We start from the raw sequence: 15,308 nt of genomic DNA, 5'->3' as shown, positions 1-15,308 counted from the left end.
ATCGACGCGTTGCTCAGAGAAGCTATAGAAGCCCAGTGAAGTCTGTCTGTTTATCCACGGCAAGCGTAAATGCTTTCTGCTCACCGTGTTGTTCTTTTGACAATGTCTTCTCAAACAACATTAGAGAACACGTGCTCTGAATAAAGACTATCACCGTTTCTGGCTCCTAAAATACTACTTTCCTGCATCTGAAATTTAACAGCCCATCAGAAGTCCTGATGGATAGTGTTTTATTTTCACTGATTGCCTATTATTTATCGATAGGCTATAAGTTCTGCTATTGAAAGTTTTGCCAGGGGCACTCCGCATCGGCTGTAGCACCAATGTATTCGCTTGTTGATCAGCAGAAAAGTGCAGTTGTACAGCTTTGCAGAACATGACGGTCATAGAGGTTATATACTTACTTCTTGTGCCACGGGTAGTCAAAGTGGAGGTCAGTATCGTGTTTTCTTGAGTGCTGTAGCTCAGTATCGTGTTTTCTTGAGTGCTGTAGCTCTAATTGCATTAGTTCAAACTTTATACAACACCGGCACAAGCACATCACTGTTTGCCAGTATCAATAAAGGTATACTATTCGCTACTTAAGCGAATATTCATTTCCAAATATTCGATTGGAATTCAATTCGGTTCCATCACTATTCACATCTTATTCATTTCGTTTCTTGTTGCATTATTCTTTCATCGTATTCCCTCTTTCTTTATCCTTTTTTTTTCCTACCGTTCCCTGTTTTTCTATTTCCACCTCATACGTTCACTTCATTTTATGCTCTGATTTTTTTTTTCCTCGCACCTTTCTCCTTTTAGTTCTTCATTACTATCTTTCTGCTTATCTTCCTTTATCTTTTTATTTTGTTCGCCCTGTCTCTCTCTTTCATCATTCTCTCCTCCTTTCGTCCTCTTTTTCTGTCTTTTTCTTTTGATCTATATTCGTTCTCCTTTCTCTATTTATTTATTTCATTCTCTCTCTTTAAAGCCTCCTCTCTTTTTCCCCCCTTCAACCTGAGTACAGCGTCGAGCGCCAGAGTAAGAAGCAACACACAGGTTCCGGTAGGGCGGAAGCATTTCCTTCCTAGTTATTCAGAAAATACAGGTCACGCGCCGCGCTCGCGAGGTGCAACTACCAACCAGTGGTGGCTAAGGCGTGCTTCAGACGAGGCCCGATTCGGAGGTAAGCCAGCTGTAGTCGCTGTTGTAAAGGGAGTATTTGCCTACCTCCCAGCAGCTTGCCATTATAACGCCCCTTATCCTTTTGCTGGGCCTTGATGTATTGCTGAGATGTCATGGCAGTAGACGCAATTTCCTAACGACGTTGGCTGTATCGAGTGTCAGAATAGCAAGACACATCTTGCTCATCCGGAAGCAGTTTGTGCGGGTTCACTTGGCAAGCTCCCCACAGTTCTTGCAGTCACGGTGCCAACCTTGCGTCCTCCCCTCTCTTTCTCTCTGAAATTCAATATGATGATCAGACGGCAACGGTTAACGTGACATGAATACCCCTTGTCAAAGTGCGGCCTTTTGTTTTGATAAGAAAATTTCCCAGCACTCTCTCTAATCGTTCGTCGATGTCGTTCACCGATAGTGAGTTATCACATCCTCTCAATTAAGACTGCTAAGAGCTCACGAGCAAAATCAGCGACTAAATGCGGTTTCAAACGGCTCTGCGGATTTGGCGGTAAGTGGTGCTTGCCGAAAACGGTGTTCACAAGGCTCCATGTCTCATGTGGGCGTTTCCTGCCCCCATTGCCGCTGCAAAACGTAGGGGTCATGAGAAAGAAAACAACGTACGAACCTGTTTCTAGGATCTCAACCATTAGCAAAAATATGAGAACCAGAAAATGCGAACTTTATTACGTCATCTCATCAAACGTTTGAACAAACTGAAGGACAAAATATGCGCTTCAAGTGCTGATAACAACTACCCTTCAGAAATGCTATGCCTGCTTGCTCGCGGAGTCTATTACCGTCCTCCGAGGCTTGGTCGAAGGCGAGACGCATTCGCTCGATTTCTCCTCTTGCCGTGTGGCTCTTCTTTACACCGCCGAGCCAGCATTTGTCAGAAGCGGTGCTATGGCGATGCGGTCGCGACAAATGTTCGAGTTATGAGAATCTCGTATTTACGGCTGATCCAGCCGCGGCAGCTACTCGAAACAGGTCTGCGCAGGTCGACCTACATCTTCTCACGCATGTGAAGTAGCCTTAGCGGCCTTGAGCAATCGATAATGAATGCGCAAGTCGCAAAAGCGGAGAGTGCCAAGCCCCACAATTGGCAGCCGCGTTTCTTATGCACCGACTGCGCATTGCTTCTGCGGCAGTGCGGCACTTATCCGGAGTCTTGCATCACTACATTCGTGCAACTGGACGGCGGTGTGGTCGTGTAGTACGTGCGAGTGTGTTTGATGTTTTGTATACATTGCCTTACGAGTTGAGAACTGCTCGCTTCGTTCGCTTGGAGTCCGTGCCCTAGTTACTTTTTTTTTTTTTTTAATTCTCGTTCCCTCCCAGTAGGATAAACGTCGCCGGTTTTTTGCCCGACGCTAGCAACACTGACGAAAAGTGCTGCAGTGTTAGTGACTGGTGGCAAAAAAAAAATGATGATCAGCGCAGGACTCCTGGCCATCGCCGTTGGACTGCTGCTAGTCATTTTCGGGTAAGTGGTTCCGCATGCACAGAGGGAAAAATGCTTGTCTAGAAGATCTAAGCTGATCGCTCTGGACGTGTTCCGAACTCAATGCGCGGTATGTACCGGTAATATCTGGTTAAGAATAATCTCAACGAAAGCATGCTTACATTCGTTGCACAACGTAGTCATATCTTGACTTGCTGGTCGGGGCGGTTTGTATAGCCACTTTAGAATTTCGAAGCAGGCTGCGCGCGCGTTCTAAGCAAGTGTTTTGGCCTCTGTAAAAATATGTCACTGAGCCTAGAAAGATGGCTGACCGAAAATGAACAAATAACTGATGAGCGGAAATTGTCCTCAACGCAACGTTCATTGTTCGCGTTCTCAACGAGGTTACTCGCGTATTTAGCTGCAACAGAGGACAATATAGAAGTTCTTGTGTAACAAAAGAGCGTTACTATTAGTTCCACGTCGAGACTTCGACAAGCGCGGATGTCAGCGGCACTTTTGCTAAACACAAAGTTACCAAAACCGCTTTAAACGAGCTGAAATAAACCAGTTTTGTGTGCGCAGTTCCTGCTTATGCGTTCAAGCTTGGTGGTCTTTCCACGTGTTCTCAAGGAGGAAAGTCTTAGCGCTACCGATTGTGCCGAGTATCTCCTCCCTACAACTCGTTGACAGAAACTCCGTAGATATTATCATGCTTCATTTGAAAGTGGAACTGTGAAACGTGCCGGGAGTCGATATAGTCGGTGAATGTTTCATCCCATGCAGGGCACTGTACGTAGCTGCCAACGGATTACATGCGATCTGTTACGTAAGATGGTTTGGCTTGGTTTATGAGATTTAACGTCCCAAAAGCAACTCAGGCTATGAGAGACGCTACAGGGATGGGTACCGGAAATTTCGACCAAATGGGGTTCTTTGACGTACACTGACATCGTACGACACACGAGAGCGTTGCTCTTCGCCTCCATCGAAAAGCGGCCGCCGAGGCCGGGATTCGATCGCGCACCCTTGGGCACAGCAGTCAAGCGCCGTAAACACTGCGCCACCGCAGCGGGACTCTTACGTAAGAGTAAGAGTCGGAGGTATGCAAGCACACTCGAACCGGCCCATGGGCTACGAGTGAAGCCATAGGGAAGAGCTCCACACTTATTTAGACCACATTCTTTGTATGTCGCTGCAATAGCGCAGCATGTGGCTGTTTTTGTCTCACATCAGCCGAAATGTGCCCTTTGGGGCCCGGACTCCGTGCAGTTTCCTTTGGATCAGTAGCCGAACGTCAAATGAACGGAGGTGATACGGTAAATAAAAGTTCGGTACTCTATTTTATTCTGGTTTGGAGCAGTTTATACCTATCCTGGTGTAGCACTGTCTCCACAAGGAGGTTGTTATAGGTTCCATGGTTGAAGCAGCGAATTTCAAAGCATTCAGTTGCCACTACAGTGTTCTGAAAGGTGTAACTCGCGTTCTCATATTAGAGGCTTGAAACATAAGGTGCGTGAATGTGATTACAGACAGCCCGGTGATTATGAGTTCATGCTGCTCGGCTGCTCTTGTCAGAGGCCCCAGGAACACGTTTTGGCTGTGGCGGTCAGGTTTCGACTGAGGCGTAATGCAAAAGTGCGCGGGGGTTGTGCGATGCTAAAATTAGTTAAGGAACACTGTACAGTCTGAAATAATTCAGAGCCCTCAGCGATGGCATCTTACCGCCTACATGTTGTTTGGTAAGTGGCTCTTAACTCTTACCACATGTATTATACTGAGCTCGTATGCCACAGATTAATTTGAGGGGTTATTCTTAGTCTGGGGAAAACAAGGCGTTTGCTTTGTTATTCGGCTATTATTCTTTGTGCACATCCCGCCATCAAGAAAACTCGTTGTCGGTATTATCGGCGTCGAGAGCAAGAAATTACAGGAATTTCTTTGGAACGTGACATTGAAGAATTTTGAGGAGCTCCCAATTCAGGCATTCGTTTTTAGATCAGTAAGATGGGAATTGAACTCACCAGGAAACAAGGACCTCGAAAATTCTGTGCTTAAGCGACCCCAGTGGAGGTAACTGGTAAAACGGCCGCGCGCGCAGCTGCACAGAATTGATATGCTTTCGAGAGCAGCCCGTGCAGCCCGTGTTATACCCCTGTTACACAGGCTGGGTTAAACGAGGTTATCGCAACCGCAGTAACACGAAACCGAGTACCATCTACACCGCCGCACTGCAGCGCGGGCTAACGCCACAGGGTGCTAAGGCATGCCGTGCTTCTGTTTCTGATTTCACCTCAAACTTAGCACTCAAAAATTCTCACTGACTACGCGTAACTGTCTGAGTCATTTGATTTCTAGGCAATTTCATGTTTATAAAATCGTTTTTAGATAATGACCGGAGTGATAGCCTGATGCTGCCGCCACAAGTATAAAGAGAACGAAATTAGGAGGGACACAGTTAAGCTCCGCCTATTAGAGTAGGGCGCGAAAGCATGACTTTCTCCTATCTGCCGCCTCCACTGCGCATTCTGGTTCGCACCAACTTGCTTAGCCAGCAGCTTAGCCACTAATCTCTTGACTTCTGTCTTCATGAGAGCGTAGCTTTTAGGTGCTAATATTTGGATTTTGCGCGTCGTAGTCGTCGGCGACGTAGTCCGCGTAACATGCCACCTACCAGCCTTGGTAAGTTGATGCAAAACGAAACACCACTTGCCGCTGCTAGCAGATGGCAGATTGGGAAAATGGAAATGTTTTTCTCGCAAAAAGGGGGAGGGGGTATAGAAAGACGGTGAGACACAACTAGTGGCTTAGTGGCTTGGACTGTCGAGTTGCGCTTAATGCCGTACATTAGCCAAGACATGTGAACGTGTCTGCGTGGCCTAGAAGTATAGAATATCTGACTCGGAACCCAAGTGTCCTAGAACGTTGAGTCCTATACTACCCTCCCACCTGAAGTCATATACCCGAGTTGGCAATTCCTCGCAACTTTGTCATGTCACTTGGTCTCGCTACGTTGGACAACTCCCCAGCGAATGAGTGAACAGTTATTTCACCCGCCAAATACCACCTCACAGAACCACGCCCGAGATTTTACGCTCACAGTATCGACTACACTAATGCCGGACTTTGTGGAGAATTGGAACGGGGCCTTTAATGCCATCGCATTAATATTGCCGTCATAAAATTCTTGTCCTCTGCCTCCAACAAAATATCGAACTTTGAAAGCTCTTTCTGTGAATAAAACAAAAAATAAATAAAAGGCTTCATTCGAGTGTTTTTGGCTTTAATCAGACAGTAGGTGGCGATAACGCGCTTGTAAAGGTCCGCGGCATGTAACAAGGTAGTCGAAGCGGGTAGCAACAATAAGTTACGTTGACCTCAGAGCTTCTGACGTAAGCTACAAGAACAGTGTAAATGAACACCCTCCATGGGAATGAGGACAAAGGGACGTCGCCGTATCCAAGGTTTCTGCTCTTGTACAAACGGTGCCTGGAGCTCTCATCGTTATTCTCTCAAAGGCTATCTTATAGTTGTTCAGTACACAGGTGTCAATGGATTGCTTTCTTCCTCGCAAATATTCTAGGTGTTAAAAAATTCTCAGTAAGTGTTCCTGTCGTGAACACTTAGGCCATATATATCATTTCCCTTTCGCCCCATTAAACTTTATAACTTCAGGAACCATTTACTGCTGCATTTTTCACAGCCTGCAATGTTGCTTTTTCATGTAGAAATCAGTCAATCTATCAATAAAAGTGGAGTAACTTATCTCTGAAAATATTATTGTTAGTTGTGGTACGGTGTGGTACGATATTGTGCGGTATGGCGTTGCGTGGTATTTTAAGTTATGGCATGCTAAGACAAATGGGGCTTAATATCTCAAAGTGACGACGAATATATGAGGGTCACTTCAGTGGAAGGCTCAGAAAACTTCGGCCATCTATAGCGTTCTTTGCGGTGTGCCGACATCGCGCTACACAATGCGCTATGTGTTTCGACTCCATCACCACTTCTGGAATTCAAGCCACATCCTTGAGATCAGTAATCCAGCGCCCTAACCAATATAAGTAACCATGGTGGGCTCATGACTAGTCATGATCTATGCGATAGCGAAGAAGGTAGTAATTCGTACATCACATGTATGCGTCGAAACGCACTTGCTTTTTCTATTACTAATTGTTTATTCCAGGTGGAGAAGAAGGCATTTTTCGTACTTCAAAAATCTCGGGGTTCCTGGGCCGAAGCCTAACCTTATCTGGGGAAACCTGCGGGAATACTACCAAGAGGCAAGTTGAAGCCCTTTTAACACATTACAATGAGTATCTGTGTTCTGTTGCTCGAATGCTTCCAGAGAGCGTTTCCGTGTAGAAACATTCGTGGTATGCCATCTCAAAGAGTCGCTCTGTAGTCATGGAAGCTAAAAGCAGAGTATTGAGAAGAAATTCTACAAGCAGGGCCACTGAGTAACTGTTTCTGAGAAGCTGGACTGTGGCTATGTTAAGTGTTTCGGTGAAAGCCAGACTTTGCTGGTCGCAGATTTCACAAGGAAATGACGGCTGCTTAGAGCTGACACCTAATACGCTACACTGCTGCAATCGTTTTTAAGCGCGAACATCGCCCTTGATGACACTTCAACGTCTACTAATTCGGCGATGGAACTCTTGTGTGTGCGAGGGGTGAAGGGTAGATGTGCGTGTGTGTGCGTTTGGGGTGTATATGTGGGTTGTGTGTAGTAAGGGGTATGTGTACCCGTTCATGAGCACGCACGCTATGTAGCACCGATCAAAAAGGGAGTGTGGCGGGCGAGTAGGAAAACTAAGGTGTGTCAAAAGTCTGGAGGACTGCGTAATGGCAACAGAACCAGTGCCTCTTGGGAAGAGGATCTGGGTAACTACCGGGTCCGGAGGGCCCCTGGGGGGGCTTGCACCAGTTGGCGCATTAAAGACGCCTTTCGGGCTTGGATAATGAGATTTGCAGAGGGCCCTTTGGTGGTGCGCCTCCAATCTTTCGCTCAAGATCGCGGGTGTCTTTATGATGGCGCCCATTGTTTAACGACAGCGCGAGGAAACGAGGTACCAGAGCCAAATAAAATCAGAAAAAATTCAAGTGGTTGTAGAGCAGTGAGCACAGCACAAGTATCAGTGCTACTTTTGTCAATGAAAAGTTTGCTTTGGCCATCGATCGCACGGTCAAGAGCTCAATTTCTGCCACGGCGGCCGTATTTCAATAACAAAGAAGGGCGCTGTCGCACTTTCTATAACGTTAAAATTGTCCAGGAGGTCTAAATAATCCCAAGCGCTCCTGTACGGTGTCTCTCATAGCCAGTCTGTGGCTACGGACGTTAAACCTTATGTTGTTGTTTTTTTCCATTACCAACTTGTTTATCCCTTTCAGGATCGTTACAAAGTTATTGGGAAATGGCTAAAGAAGTACGGAGATGTGTTTGGGTGAGTACATCAGAGAGTACGCACATCGCACATTTTCCGCTCCTGCTTTGAGCTTAACGATAATCAAACGGCGCATGCCCACATTGGAACATCATTCAGAGCTTGCTATGCAACACCTTTTGCACATAGCTTTAATTTTGGCGATGACACATTACTGCGCATAGAAACACATTTTCTTTCTCAGGTTCTACTATGGAGATGTTCCTTTTCTGGTTGTTAATGACCTCGAATTCCTGGAGTACGTTTTCGTCAGAAACTTCAGAAACTTCGTGGACCGTGGAGTAAGTATAGAGTTTGTGGTAAAATTTTATGATTCAATGCTATTTTTACAGGTAATGCTTATACCCACTGTGAACTTAAATGTGATACAGGCGCTTCCAAGTTTCAAACACGGAAAAGTTTTAGTTCAGCAAATTATTACAGGGCACAGCCGCCATTTATGGACAAAACACGTCTAGACAGCCGCAAGCGTGTGTGTATACATACATATATATATATATATATATATATATATATATATACTTCCCGCTCTCTCTCTCTCTCTATATATATATATATATATATATATATATATAGAGAGAGAGAGAGAGAGAGAGAGAGATCTATGAGACATAGTCTTTCAACGATGCTGCACGAAATGTCGAGCGATAGCTTTGTTAAGATCAGACACAATACTGGTTTCAATGTTTATTTTATTGATCTCTTTCGACAGTAACGAGTATAGGACCGCCAGAAACAGCGCGGCGGCCCCGCCAAACCGTCGATGCACTAAGCCTGGCACCACATTTACAACCAATGACTAATCGATACGATGCACACAATGCGCCGTCTTATAGTTACGCCCGTCAAATAACAATCATCGAATACCGCGCGCCCGTCACAGCTACTGCGGCAGCGTGCCCACCTGGTATATGGTGCCAGCATACTTTGCATGCCTCTTTTCTCCTATTAATTCGCGACGCGGCGATGGCGGTGGAGCAGGCATCGGTCGTAGCTCTCCGCAGCTGCGCGCGCATAAAACCACTAGAACTGGGAAAGGATCGCATCCGCTCTTCGAAGCCGCGCTAAGCCGCGCCTCCGACAGGTTATCCGTGGTCACGTGGACACGCGCCGCCATAAATGTTCCGTCAGATTCACAAGCACCAGTGCTGCAGTATATGGAGATGGCTTCCGCGGCGGGCTCCAGAACGTGTCCCCTCTCAGCGTTTTGCAAAACCCCGAATAGGGACTGCAATGCATAAATACACCCGGCTGCTGCTCTTTAGGCTTCACCAATCTCAAGGAATCCGGGAAGGCCCATGTCACCATTCCAAGCGGTATGAATGGTCGCGAATGATCTACTACTTCGGCTACATAGGATGAAGCGGCATAAATTTTCACCGACGAGCAACACAAGTCTCTGCGAGCCAAGTGTTCGAATTTACATTGGGCTTCATAGCGCTCTGCATGTGAAGAAAAAAAATAATGATATAAGGTCAATGTGATAAAAATATTAGGCAGCTCTGCGTGTCGTAATCATTGAACATAATGTGTGCCTTTTCTCAAAGTATAACATTCGATAGAGACGTGTTTTGATGGGAAAGCGCACTTTAGACAGTAAGAATGCCAAGGCAGTTTTTTAAATATTGTCGGACCATTCTGCACATTGGGTTGACCTTTCTCGTGGTTGAACTGCGGCGTTGGTTCCTGCTTCTTGATACTTTGTTCTCTTTCGCAAATTTCTTCGTTTTCTCCATGCACAACGCCGCTGAGCACTCGACGAGTTTAATTCTTCGAATTATAAGGAATTAAGCAACACACTGTGTCTCACCTTTTGAATAGCGACGTCCTGGAATGGCAGTGGCTGACGCGAAGGGACGCGGCTTTGTTTTGGCACCCCTTTTCCGGAATGTGACGAGCATTCCGGCCTTTGTTTATTATTGTATCTATTTCTTACCTGCTGCTCGCTGGCCGCGTGACATACGCTTTTCGAGTTGACTTGCATTTGGCGCTCTTTACTTCATTTCATAATGTGTACAAAATCTAACTATCCAGCTTGCCGAATATATGTCCTGCCGTATTAAAGGGGCTCAGCGCTAAACAAATGTGACTCTAAGAGCGTCGCAATGCGAGCATCTGCCTTAAAAATATAGCGAGATAAACTCGCAAAGTTTCTACAATGTTAATTTCATTTTTATTTGGCTCACTTACTACTGCTTCGCACATAACATACACACAAAGATTACGTGCTTGTAAAAGTGAGAATTAGCTCGATATTGTCTTTATTAGCGCCTCTAAATTGCAATCGAGAAATTATATGAATGAAGGAAGCGGGATTTTATGAAATATATTGTATATCAGCATTTACTATGATCTCACCAACAACGTTATTGCATTTCAAGACCGTAATGTTTTATTTAAATGACATTCGGACTTGACTTAACCGGAAAAATCTGTTCTTTTTAAAACCACAGCGACAAAATTAATTAAGTGTCCGCTAAATAATTGGTTCATACATGTTTCCCAACCCGGGACAGTTTTCTTACCTGCTCAGATATTATCTTCAGCATAAAATGCATGTACAGTCCATGAATTTACCTACTGCCTTCGTAGCACTCTTTCGTTTCACAACCTATTTTATTCGCACAGAAGGCGAATTCTGTTTTTTTATTTTTTCCTTACAGTCTAAGCACGACTTCCCCAACCTTATTCTCGAAAATTTGAAGAACCTCGCCCACTCAGAGCGCCCCTCATGTTTCGAAGTTGCAAGAAACATGCGTAACATGCAAGCTGAGCTGGAACAAATATGGCGGCCGCGGTGGCACCGCTTTAGTGGTTACGGTACATTTCCAGTTCCATTGACTTTAGCTCGCGCATGCACAGGGGTGCCCCCTACGTTGTCATGGAGACGGCAGGCTAGGCAAGGGGAAATACAGCCCTTTCCCCACGAGAAGGGTGGATGGTGAACAAGTAAATATTTGTGCATTGGGACGTGAGCTGTATTTTGTGTAAAATGCCGGAGACTGTTGAACAAGATTTTATAGGTGATTGGGATGGGATTTTATTTTTTTTTTTTTTGGGGGGGGGGCGGGGATATCCGTTAGCGGATTTAGCGCTGATACTTCCCTTTAAGCATTCATTGAATTCGGATCTTATACTAGAAAATGATTACGGTGTTCCATATCATATTATAATGTTGTTAGGCTTGCATAGCGTGTGGAAACGTCGAATGACTGTTCGCCATGCTGGTCATTATATCAGACCTTTCCGAAAGTATTTGGGGGATTCTATCCGCTAGATAATTCATATTTTGAAAACTCAGTCGCGTGTACTTGATTTTATCAATGTGCTGAAAAAAGTTATCACTTTGAACCTTTTAAATTTAGAGGTATTGCATGTAAACCCGTTCACTTTTGAATAATCGGTCAGCCTGTAGTGTTTGTGAAATAAAGCCAATAAAGATAAAAGAAAATTAGCTGTGGGTACCTGTAGCTTAGCTGCTTCAGCGCTCGACTGAGGGTCAAAAAAACGTTTTTCGATTTCCGAATAAAGATTCTTTTTTTTTTTTTTTCAAATGGTAGTGCGATAGATGCTTTCTGATCACACTTTCTGTGCGCTTAGCGCATAAGCTAAGAAATGTTTTCGCCTTAAAATTAAATCCTCCCGCAGCCGGCCTCACCACTGGATATGAAAGTAGGGCTTAGTGCAAGCACTATGAAAAGTCTTCATCCCCATATGATCTGATGGTTTTTGACTGCTCCATATTTATACACATTCCAGGATTTCGTAAAGGAGCGTGCGCAAAGAAAATTTGCGCAACTTCGCGAACAGCGAGCGCAAAAAAGAAAAAAAAAAGAAATGCAGTAACCGTTCTGGCAACTTTGTACCCGAAACAAGCTCTAATTGTGACAGCAATCGATAATTTTTATCTCAATTCAAAAAACGCCAGAAATGGAGAACTCAAGTGCAAAGTCGTACACATTAGTCCGCACATGCATAGTCTGTCGGAAAAGAAAAAAAAATGAAAGCAGTGAAACTAAGACGCTGTTTCGTTGCTACTCACGATTCGACAGGGCGACGATAGAGGTGAGAAGGCTCTTTCTTGTTTCCTTAAAAAACAACACCGCTGGCTGAGCGGATGCGCATTTACGGCATTGCTCCCTTGACCCCGTGGCTCTACAGAAAACTGTGCTTGCTTGGACCTGCTCTAAGAATTAAGTCTGCTTCTCCCTTTCAGCTCACGATGATGACGGACCAAATGCATCCCGTTCTTCGCAAAAGCATATTGCATGCCCGAGGCGACGACTGGAAGAGCATTCGAGCCGCTGTGAATTACGGCCTCAGCGCTGTAAAGATTAAACAGGTAATGACCTCTAAAGCACGTGCAATCTTGGGATCGGGATTTGTAGTGCAAAGGATTGTTACCGGATACTTATACGATGGGCTACCGAATAAAAGTGGAATTAGATTAGACGGTCTGGCTTTTATTTCAGTACTCAAAGGGAAATATAGAACGACCTTGCAATATCAGTGGATGCTAGAATAAAAATACATCAGCTGCCTGTCAGAAGCTGTATTTCAGTTAGGTTCACATTCACTCTAGCTTTCCGTAAGTACGAATGAAGTGCGCCGTCTGCGAAAGCCACAACCAACAACGTGAACTCATGCCAATAAATTACCACTACGGGTCTTGCTGTCCTTGCTTGTTATCTTCTGGTGTCCTAGATGAACGAATGCTTACTTTGCGTGGTGTGGCTCGGCAGGAGATGCCAAGTCTGTATTCGTGTTGCTGTTACATGCAGATGATGCCCGAGATTGGTAGGAGCGCTGACCTTTTTCTGGAGAGGCTGGAGGCTGTCGCGGACAAAGAAGTGCACGCGTATGACGAGTACCAGCTGCTGTCAATGGACTACACGGCGCGTGGCGCATTCGGCATCGACACCGTATTCCAACGTGAACCAAATCACCCGCTCTTGCTGATTACGAAGAGTGTGCTCGACGGTGTCATGATTGGACCGCTGCACATGATCGCACGTACGTGGGTCTGAAACGCGTAGGCAGTGTCTCAGGTAAATGTAAAGGAGACTTTAAAGACGACGCGATGCGAATAAAACAGATTGAGCTCTACTGAGTCGCGTTGCTTAGAATGTGCAATTTTTTAAGCTGGAACTTAGTTATTAAAAACTAATCAGCTAATTTTTTCGCTGTTAGCTTGGAGAAATAAGATTCAATATCAGAATTTTAGTTCGAATTGTGTAAACGCATACTGAAGTGCTTACAACTTGCTACGATTTACCTTTGTTTATTTTTAGCAAACTGAAAGAACTTCGCTAGCGGCTTAGCAGTTGCCGGCGTCATTTTGAGGGCATTACAAATATGATCTGTGTTTTGTGGGAAAGAATTACTTTTTTGTGAACGCGTATTGGAGATGGGGGGGGGGGGGGGGTAGCAGAGCTGTCACGTCACTATTATTTTATTCAGCATCGATTGTAATTACACTGATAAAATGATCCGTGTATGCGGTACCTCGCGGTAAGCATTTGAGCACGTAACGTAAGTGATTGATAAGTCATGAAATTATGGCTCCTTCTAGAAGACAGTATTTAATTAATCAACTAATGAGCGTTTGCTTATTACGTACCTTTTAAGAACAAAAATACGGAACATAGTTTCCGACAGCATACGGTTGATTTCATTTGCCTAGCGTACCTCAGCTTATTTAATAACTTGGTTACATTTAGCTGCTGTGTACGGTATGGAAGGAAATCACCTGAGAAGCCGTAATAATCTTAAGAGTGATTAATGCAATGAGGAAGCAATTGTTGTTTGTTCATTTTGAGAATGAATGAAAGATCGCGAAAAGGAGGCAACCGCTTGCGGATGTTTTCTGAATGTATTATACACGTTTTTAGACCTTCATCCTCCAATGAGTGTTCTTTATGCACCTTGGCTAGCTACTTATGTTAGGAAAGCGTACTCTTTTTTTAAGGTAATATCGATTTACATTCTCACATCACGGCATCAGTGAAGTGCACAGGCTGCACTGCCATTGCGCCCTTTATTCAGAAGTGCACGTGTTTTTGCTTATGAAATAATTTCAGAATGCACGACGGCACTCGGAAACCTCATGCTACCTTTCTACTGGATTATTGCACTGTTTGGCGAGTTTACCTTTAAAACGCTGGGGGAGGAAACATCAAAGATAGTGGAACTCCGCCGGAGCAGTCCATCGGTAAGCGCAACAACATGCACGTGGTTTTAATTTTTGTGATGTGTCTTCGAGGTGCTTTTCAAGTCTTTCAAATGTATTTGGGGGGGGGAGGGGCGAGAGAACTAGAGTTCCACGGAAGAAAGATGTGGAGAGTTTAGTGCAGGTTTAGTTTTGCTCCCTTCATATTGTACCACTCTGGGTCACTCAGAACTGTTGTCATCCTCTTCGTAGCTACAACAGCGTTCCGCGCAATAGATTCATTCGAAGCATAACACACGACCACTTTGTCGCAATAAATAACTGATGCTTATTATTAGCCCTAAATTGAGCTAAAACCCTTAATAGCGGATGGCCTTGTGTTGGCGAGTTTGCAGAACACAAGTTCTGGACAAGCAAAAATATGTTAGATATAAACGTCTGCTCCCTTACCTCTGAAATAAAAACATCTATCTGTATTCTCTAAATATGTCTTCTGGCTGCTTTTTCCGACAAAGGTGCAGTAAATTTGAATCACCAAATCTTTGCTCTTATAAATGTGAAATATATGCCTGGTTGAGCTGGTATTTGCTGAAATATGAACGGTTCATGCAGTTCGAGGTCGTGTCACCGCCACCGGATACATTAATTATTCTCAACGGCAAGGTGGTTTAATCAGTCTCGCACCATTTCTTTTTATCGTATGAAATATTTATTGCCAAACAGTGCGATGAGAAGCGGTACCAATGCTCCCATATCAACAAAAGTCAGTTCTACTGAACCAAGCTTCGTCCATAGCACATTATGCTTGGAAACATTTTTAAGCATTTAGAGATTCTTATATTGTAATCTGCTGTGGGTACGTAAGCGCAATCCTATGCGAATGAATTTACAGTAAAATCGGATATTATGCTTGTAATGTATGCTAATGATTACGAGGTTAATTAAGTAAAATTACCTAATCAACTTTTCTGCTGTCTTTTTTTTTTTTTTTGTTCAAGCCAAAAGCATTGCTCTCGTTTACGCCTTTACAACATAAAAAGCAAGCTTATGTCCTAAGAGACAGGGCACCATTTTACCAATACGGATTAGA

At 44.4% G+C, this 15,308-nt stretch overlaps 1 protein-coding gene across 1 annotated transcript in view; it reads left to right on the top strand.

Annotated features, from left to right (window-relative positions):
• The first annotated feature begins 2,510 nt into the window (after positions 1-2,510).
• The window catches only part of LOC146191415 (thromboxane-A synthase-like), a 58,359-nt gene continuing 45,561 nt past the window's right edge, over positions 2,511-15,308 (top strand). Inside the window, exons 1-7 of the mRNA XM_084600322.1 lie at positions 2,511-2,647; positions 6,792-6,888; positions 7,997-8,049; positions 8,234-8,330; positions 12,266-12,391; positions 12,831-13,062; positions 14,130-14,260. Coding sequence (XP_084456448.1) covers positions 2,589-2,647; positions 6,792-6,888; positions 7,997-8,049; positions 8,234-8,330; positions 12,266-12,391; positions 12,831-13,062; positions 14,130-14,260 — 795 coding nt within the window. The 5' untranslated portion in view covers positions 2,511-2,588. The remainder of the gene's footprint in view (positions 2,648-6,791; positions 6,889-7,996; positions 8,050-8,233; positions 8,331-12,265; positions 12,392-12,830; positions 13,063-14,129; positions 14,261-15,308) is intronic.

This window comes from Amblyomma maculatum, chromosome 4, assembly GCF_055883805.1.
Source record: "Amblyomma maculatum isolate TAMU_Amacu chromosome 4, ASM5588380v1, whole genome shotgun sequence".
NCBI lineage: Eukaryota > Metazoa > Arthropoda > Arachnida > Ixodida > Ixodidae > Amblyomma > Amblyomma maculatum.
The sequence above is the reverse complement of the archived record's forward strand: the minus strand, read 5'-3'. Positions and strand labels throughout refer to the sequence as shown.